Genomic DNA, 8,768 nt, shown 5'->3' with positions numbered 1-8,768 from the left:
TATATATATATATATATATATATATATATATATATATATATATATATATATATTGTCTTCTCAGGAAGCCTGTATAATGAAGTATTAGAAGTAATATTAGAAGTATTATTTCTATTAAATTTTCTGTTTTAACAATTATTAATCCTTCACAACACTGGAATTAATGTTTACATTTTTGACGGTTATTTGACACTAGAAATAATTTTAATAAAATAAGCTTTCTAAAGCTATACTAAGATAAGATTATTCCTTATTTATTATTTAAAAATTGGCTTGGCAAATAGAACAAATATTTTCACAGAAAATTTTTAAAATTTAATCTTGAAAATTAAAAAAAATGACGCATCAGAAAAAGAACAAATAAAAATTATAATATTCAATAAAAAATAATTTCCTACTGTTTATACGAGATTCTCGAAATTCTATGTATTCTATATATACATTCTATATATACAATATAACTCAAAAGTACCACAAGTACTTTATTATTACTGATATCCCGGAATAAATCAGTAAAATAGAAGTTTACGCTTCGTATATCCGTGCTATCTATATATATATTCATGTTATTGAAAGCATCCGGTTTTAGGATTGCATTTGCAATTACTTCATGTTATACATTTCACCAACTGATATTTATTTCAAATAATTCAAAATAATCGTGTAAAAATCAAATTTGTTTATTGATATTATTTTATTTTGATATAACTAACATTTCTAAAGTATAAATATAAGATAAATCATTCTGCAAAATTACTTAAAAATCGTAAAACTTAAAACAAGTATATCATATATTAGGTGTAGTAAAAAGAAATCCATTATTTTTGCATGAAATTGAATGGAAAAATAATGGATTTCTTTTTACATATAATATTTATAATATCAAATAAATTAAAAAAATAAACTCTTCAGTTGCAATAAAGTCAGAAACAAAAATTATTTAATCTTTAAAATCTGTCATATTTAAAAATAATGCAAGTTACAAACCATGTCAATGTTAAATTTTCTTTGTTAATGAAAAATATATTTTAGTAGCCAGTCGCGCTGTTTTTATTGTCGTAAATAAATGTATAGATTATTTTCATGCGTCCGCAGCACGGAAATCCGAACTCTCTGAAATTTTACTGGTTTCAATCCCTGATGAAAATTCATCCCGAGAGAATTTTATTTCATTGCTGCGAAACAATCGTCTGACGTCTGTCATTTTAGATATTCGCTTTAGTGTGAACAGTTTATATCTATAGTTATAAGCTTACTGCGAAACAGTTATATTTCTGTTCTGTGCTTCCTCCTAACTACAAACTTTAGCATAAATTACAAAGTTACGAAAATTATTAAAGTAATATGAATATAATAAAGTATTGTTGATAACTTCTAAGGATTAAAACAAATGTTTTCCAAAAATTCTTTTATGCTGTTTTCGAAGGCTGTTTTCATTTTATTTCAAGAGTCACAGTAGACACTTTTGACACAAATCAACATACATCGCTTTCTACGTACAATTTTAAACTCAATCGATACTTTTCAATTTGGGACGAGAATCGGAGTGTGTTTCAATATGATTTTGACAGATATAACGATACTAGAACGCATCCGCAATATACATACATATATATTTGTAATATATTTATAATATATTACAAATATTGTATATATATTTGTAATATACATACAAAAAAACACTTCGTTTGAGAAATTTTAAGCTAATTGTAAATTTTATAAGATTAGGTGCTAAAAATTTACACGTTGTGTATATGACATTCCATTTAACTGTAGCAAATTATATTGAGTGCGTTAATTTGGATTGTTTTGTGTTTCCTAAAAAGAAAACAGCCAAAGTGAAAAGCTCGTGTGCAAATAAATAAAATTCGCATGTATTCGATGTCTAACTTATTCGTTCTTCTTCGGCCCTTTCACGCTTGCATCTTCCATTCTCTATGCCGATCGATTGAACTTCTATCTTCCATAACAATTGAGTACGAGCGATTTTTTTCACGCAGAACCATTCCGTTTTCCGGATAGAGAGGAAAAAAATTCCGCGAAACTGCATCACATTTACACTATCTATGAGTCGTGAGTTTTTTTTTTACCGTGCAAAACTTTTTAATTGCGAGGCTCACTCCGATGGTCGAGGCGAGAGGAGGCCATCCAATTTGAGCGAATGGGTTTTTCTCGAAAGCTTTCCCTTCCTCGTCCTACCCCCCGGTGTCGACCCTTTTGCCGCGATTCTTTTGTAACGTAAAAATTGAATCCACATAGCTACAGTATATTCACAGACGTGAACATGTGTTCGTGCATGTCGTGCACACATGACAAAATTCGGCGGAGGAGACCAACTGTCCCTCCCTTTTTCCTTTCTTTATCCGCTTTTTCTCTTTTTCATTTACGTTTCAGTTTATTCTCTTTCTTTTTGAAATAATTGCAGCTACCTTTGTCATTGGCAATTTTTGCAAGTAGTAAATGCAGCGTTAATAAATCATAATTAATCTATTAAATTTAAAAAATTTAACAGCATTAACAAATGCAAAATGTCCTAAGCGTTTTTTCTTTTTAAAAATACTTTCATGTAAAATAATTATTCCGATATAAATACATATAAATAATACATAAATATTACATCTTATATAAATTATATAAAAATATTAAATGTAACACATATTAATAAAAAAATATATATATAAAATATATTATATAAAAAATATTTCACATTACTTATAAGTGACAAATATTTTTTGTAAATCTAGACTATAGAAAACAAAGATATAGATATATTCGAAAAAATATAGCTTTTAAGTTTCAGAATATATGTATATTTCGTTACTCTGATTTTTTAATATATTTTTGTTTATAGAGAAAAAGAAAAAAGAGAGAAAAAAGAGCACGCACAGTTTAATTGTAAGATACACAAATATTAAACATGATCTTCGATCAGTCAGATGGACACACACATCCGGTGAATTTGTACGTTTCCGTTCCACCGGAATCTTGCGGTTGTCCGTTCGAATAAGACATAAAGGAAGAGGAACAGGAAGAGGAGGCGGCTCAAGAGTCGACCGGAGTAGAATGACGAAAGAAAAAAAAAAGAAAATAAAAATGAAAGACGAACGTTGTCCCACGGTAGCTCGTCGTCGGCTAGACCAAACAAACAATCTTTATCTTCTTTATGGTTGCCCGCTTATCTCCGTCCGGCGACTAACTCTCAGCAGGTTCTGTGCCTCTTTCTCGCCTTCCTACGCAAAGAAATCCTTTGTGTTCCGGCATACGTTCTCACGATGAAAGAAAAGAGAGAAAGAGAAAGCGAGACGAAATGCAGAAAATTTGAATAAATCTCGCGCGGCGTCGTGAATATCATTTCGCTAGACTTTGCGGAGTGTTCCGCATCTTTAAGCGAGCACTGAAAACGGTTCTCGAAGGCCATTTCTATCAATATAGTTTAATTTTAATCTTGGTTTAATTAACTCTTCATCTTTTTCCATTTCTAAGAATTAGAAAAAGATAAAAGAATAAGTTGGATTAAAGTTAATAGAAACGGGCCTAAGTACAGTTCCGGTAAAATTTTGAGAAAGCCATGCCGATGCACTCCGCGCAACGAAATCTGGGCAAGCTTTGCTATAATAACTAACGTTTAGAAACCTTTGGTGTATTTTATGAGTGAGAGAGAGATAAATATCTTACATCGTTTAGCCGATATCGAAGATAAATGGTTGTGTTGATATGAAAAACGGATGGCATCTTTTGTAAATGATTGTCAAATTTGTAAAAATAAATCAGAGAATTGAGATAAATGTATTCAATGAATATTTTGCAAAATTTCTTTATATTCTTTTTCCTCAGAATAATTCATTCAATCAGTGTATTACACTTCTTCTTACTTCTCTTTATTTACACGTCATCAGACATGTACTGTTTTATATATAAAATTATTGTGGCTTTTGGTTTGGATACGTTGAGAATGTGAAATTTATATAAATCGACATATGTCGAGAAATCGTCGCGACATTTCCTGATAAACTGAGATTGAGCGCTAGCGAAGTACAAATAACGATGAATTGTACAATTCACTAATACTGCTTTCTCGCAAGACAAGAGAGAAATCAATTTGTGAAAATTCTAACGGATATTTTCAGATATAAAAGAATATCAATATTCTTTCTATGTTCATCAAAGAATTTTTACGATAAATTGACTGAAATAAAAATTGTCAAAGCACATTTTTAATCGTGAATTATTCGCAAAAAAGAATAAATAATATTTGTGAAACCAATTATGCAATAAAGATTTCTAATAATAAAGACTCTTTAAAAATGAAGATATTTCGATAATTTTAAATGTTAGTAAATTCATATTTTTATCGTTTATTGTCAAATATATGATTTCTCAATTCTATTCCATATGATACAGGGTATCCGATAATAGTAATCAAATCACATCTCGTGAGCAGATAGAAATTGAATAAAAAAAAGTGCTAGTTCGCTTCAAACTTTCACATAATTAAAAATATTAATTAATAAAAGTCTACGAGTAAATATGTATCCGTAAAAAAAACTTAACGATGCGCGTTTATGATTGTTAAGAATAGATGTTTGGAGATGTGCTGTGAATGACATTAACTAGGAGAAGAACGATTCATAACTATACTTGTACTATTCGTAGAACATGTCTCCAAACATCTTATCGCGCTCTTAACAAGTACCATGTGTAAAGTTGGAATATCTCCGCACAAACACACGATTATTCGCAGATCTTTATTAATTAATATCTCATTAATTATTTCAAAGTTCGCAAAATGTAAAGGACTTTGCAATTCAGTTTAACCCTTTTTAGATGCTCACGAGAGGTGATCCGATTATTATACACTATACATTATACACTATACATTATATACTATACACGAACTTAAATAAAAAACAGTCTTAAATAAATTACTAAAATCAAAATTAAAACTTTCTCGTCAAAAATCATTAGCATATTTAAAATAAAAATGTGAATTTCGGTCTAAAACAACAGTGTGGATTAAAAATAACAGTACGTAGAAAATGCAGGAATATAATCCGAAATATTTTATTCTTTTATGTGTCGTGTAGAATTAATTTTATTCCGTGCTTGTTCAAACTAAAGTATTAAAGACATACATTAACGGATAATATTTTATATGTGTGTATATATATATTATATACATGATTTGTTAAATTAATTTCACCACATTAATAGAGATATAGATAATTAATCATATCTTTATCATCCGGTGAAAGTAATTTAACAAAATCAAATAATAAGCATGTCCACCTAATTCAATATTGAGTCTATTTCGCCCTCTTTCGAGGGATGACTTCGCAATATGACTATGTATAGGGAGAAACGTTCCTCGTGATCGCTTATTGAGACGAGCATGAATCGTGAAATTCGTCCGAAGTCGCGTGTATCCGTGCGGAATCAATTCGCCAGGGTTTCCGTCGGAAGAATGCACAGAGCGATTTAGATTTCCTTTTATACGCGGATTTTTTAACCAATTTGGACTACCTGTCTTTCAACAAAAATTGATCGAGATCTCTGTTATAAAGGCTTTAAAGATTTTCAAGAATAATAAGTTTCAAGCAAAATTTGATGCATATTCAGCAGCATTATCCAATCAAATTTTCAAAAAGCAAGACTCAATTTCAAATTCAGAGAATTCATACGCGAGAACATTCCGAAATACGTGAATTGTCAGGAAAAGCGGTCAGCAAAACCGAGAGCTCATCGGCGTTTTGTATAAGTTTCGGTTAACCGCTGACAAACGATCGGTAGCGATCGATCGTGAGGAGATAGCCTCGGTGGTTGCGGACAGAAACGACGTGGTGAACGCAAAAGAGGCGCATTTTCATTGCGTTTCTGCCTGTGACGCGTGGAAAAAGTGGAATATGATAGCTGTGTAATTAGCTGCGCGCAATAAAATCGTTCTGCAGCAAGGCGATCAAATACTCTTGGTACACTAATAAATTATGAAATCCGCTGCACTGGTCGACGATGCGTGCGAAAGGTTTCACCGGATTCGCAGTCTCATTAGATTTTTAATTGCGGCAATTAAGATCTTGAAAAACCATAAAGATGAATAAAAATTCAATCGCTTTCCCGGAAAATAATAAACTTCGACTGCATGAACTGATCAAATTAGTTCGTGACGCTCCTAACGAATGCTCAACTCGCATTGCTATATTTTCGCCAAATAATCGCGGTTAAATATACGGATTTTATCCACTTTATCACTGCGAATCACAATATACATTTTAATTGCAACATAATGCTGATATATTCCGCGATTATGTAAATAAAACAATATCCTGATGCGTGTTTCCGCATTAATGCAAATAATGGTTTAAATGCAATATTACACGTGCAATTTAACAGATCGCACACGGTGGATAAATATAACATTTTCAGAGACAGATTCCGGTAAAATTAACATTTGTTCGTGTCTAAAATTCATTATGCGTAACAATAAGTATTTCATACATTTCTCGGTACAAAAATAAAAAGCATCGACACAGCCTACGTAAGCGGACGCTGCGAAGAAAGATTGTTCTCGCATGCACAAATGACGCGAGTCCCGTGTGAAAGGAGCATATGGCGTTTTGTATACGAGACTCGCGTTCTTCTGCGTCTTGCCTTCTTTAAGCTTTTCGATGCCACCTGTTACGTAAATGCGAACGAGTGAGAAAGAGGACTGAACTTCCTGCGAGACGCGGCCGATTGATTCGTGCCGTAATAATCAAGGAGGACGAATTGCGTCCTTGTTGCAACGGGAGGTGGTTTTCCCATCTGATGGCCATTCAGCCGCTCGACAACCACGAATGCACTGCCATGCGCCACGCCGTGTGGTTATAATAATTCCAGCTAGCGATGGCACTGATACCCTCGCGGTGCCGAGCTATCGTACGAGTACCGTACACACTACCTTCCGCAAGTTATTGTTAGCCGGCAGTAGCTATACTGCGAGATATCAATTCATTTAAACGAACTATCAATCCACCGCAAACATTGGAGAGAATGAACCAAGAAACGAGAGATTTCAACGAGGCAGTGAATAACAACACATTTATAGTTGAAAACGCTTCTTGACACAAGATAAATCAATTCTCTGCGTTTTGTTAAATCCAAGTTTCACGATTAAAATTGATAAATCGTACTCTACGTAAGTTCCTTGACAAATTAAAAAGATTTAAGGTTTTCTTTTTAAGAAAATCTAATTGCGATAGAATTACTATTGAATAATATATGTATATCCCACATCATGATAAATCTTAAAAAAACATTTATCATAAATCTCGGAATGTTTCGCGGTCGAAGCTAAATTTTTACAACATTCAAAAATATTCTATGTTTTTCTTCAGACAACGAGTAAGATATCAAGTGACATCGTCGAGATTGCGTACATGTCGGAGAAGAAGCAGCGGTTAAATTAAGCTGTTCAAAATGACTCACCGTTGATATGCATTTGTGGCTCGGCGAGATGAATTCCAGTCCCCGCTGTCCCTCGCCGCTGAAACATCTTTGTATATTGCTCATGAACTTGCGGCGAATCGCCTTAAGCGAGTACACGCACAAAGCTGAGTGCGGTCGCGGCACGTCACTGTTGGGCCCGTCGCTCTCGGCGAACACAGCGAAGAGCACGTCGTCCTGAGCGGTGATGCCCAGGTCGCCGGCAAGTACCGAACCGGCCTTGCCTACGTAAGCGGCTTGCACCAGATTGTAAATACGCTCGTCACTTGTGCAATTAATCGGTATCTCCGTATACGAATAATAATGCTCGTCGTCCTGGCACACACGGACCAATTTTGATAGATAGATCGGCGTCTCCGTATTTTTCATTTGCGTAGTAAGGAAATAACTAAACCCACCGCTGCTGAAGCCGTAGATGTAATTAATAGGATAACGTTCACGTGACAAAGAGTTAACGTACATTCGCGTACCGGTTGTCACTGCTGCTTCTGCGATGTTCAACATCTTGTCTTTGTCGAGGGAACGCGAGCTCACCGCTGGCACTTCCGAGCGATAGGGTGAATTACCCGTAAAGGTCACTCCGACGTACATGACCTGAGAGACCGGTGGATTTGGCGGACCAGGTGCGATAAACGCGACTGTTGACGCGGTGGCGTTATTTGCCACCACCGCTTCCTTCACTTCCTGCACTACGTCCGATATGTTGTGCAGATTGCGCACCGTGCACATACCTTGGAATAGGCTGCCACAGGAGATGAGCCGCGTAGTAGTGTAATCGATTACCAGGGCCTTGTTTACATTGTCGACTGGCCGCTTTTGCGCCTCACGGGGGCAGTCTAGCATCGAGCACGCTGTGGAATCGCCCTTAGGTCCGGTGACCTCCTTTACGACCAGCAGCAAGTCCGGTGACAGCTGATAGAGACGATTAACTGCACCTACGTACACCCGGCCTGTGTTCTTGTCCACTACCAGGTGGTTCATGCGTTCCACTTCTGGATCATGGAATTTCTGTACTATATCGGCCGGTAACGAGCACGTTATCGGCAACGATAGCGATAGCATGAGAATCAGCATCAGCGGCAACGACAAGCGACACCAACATCGTCGACGCGGCCGCGATACCATCAACCGCGCCACCCTCATCGTCCCCGTCGTTGTCGGGAAGACTGACAACATGCCTACTCTACTTCCACACTACGGACTCCGTCGCGCCTTCCTCCCGCCACCTCCTCCTCCTCCTCCTCCTCTTCCTCCACCTCCTCCACCTCCTCCACCTCCTCCTCCTCCTC

At 35.4% G+C, this 8,768-nt stretch overlaps 1 protein-coding gene across 1 annotated transcript in view; it reads right to left on the bottom strand.

Annotated features, from left to right (window-relative positions):
* LOC105620721 (plexin-A4-like) overlaps positions 1-8,622 on the bottom strand; it is a 47,488-nt gene extending 38,866 nt beyond the window's left edge. The window contains exon 1 of the mRNA XM_012202214.1: positions 7,462-8,622. Within this exon, the coding sequence (XP_012057604.1) occupies positions 7,462-8,622 (1,161 nt within the window). The remainder of the gene's footprint in view (positions 1-7,461) is intronic.
* Positions 8,623-8,768: the final 146 nt, after the last annotated feature.

Source organism: Atta cephalotes, assembly GCF_000143395.1.
Source record: "Atta cephalotes unplaced genomic scaffold scaffold00028, whole genome shotgun sequence".
NCBI classification, from domain to species: Eukaryota; Metazoa; Arthropoda; class Insecta; order Hymenoptera; family Formicidae; genus Atta; species Atta cephalotes.
Note: the sequence above shows the minus strand (reverse complement) of the source record. Positions and strands in the feature narration are given on the sequence as shown.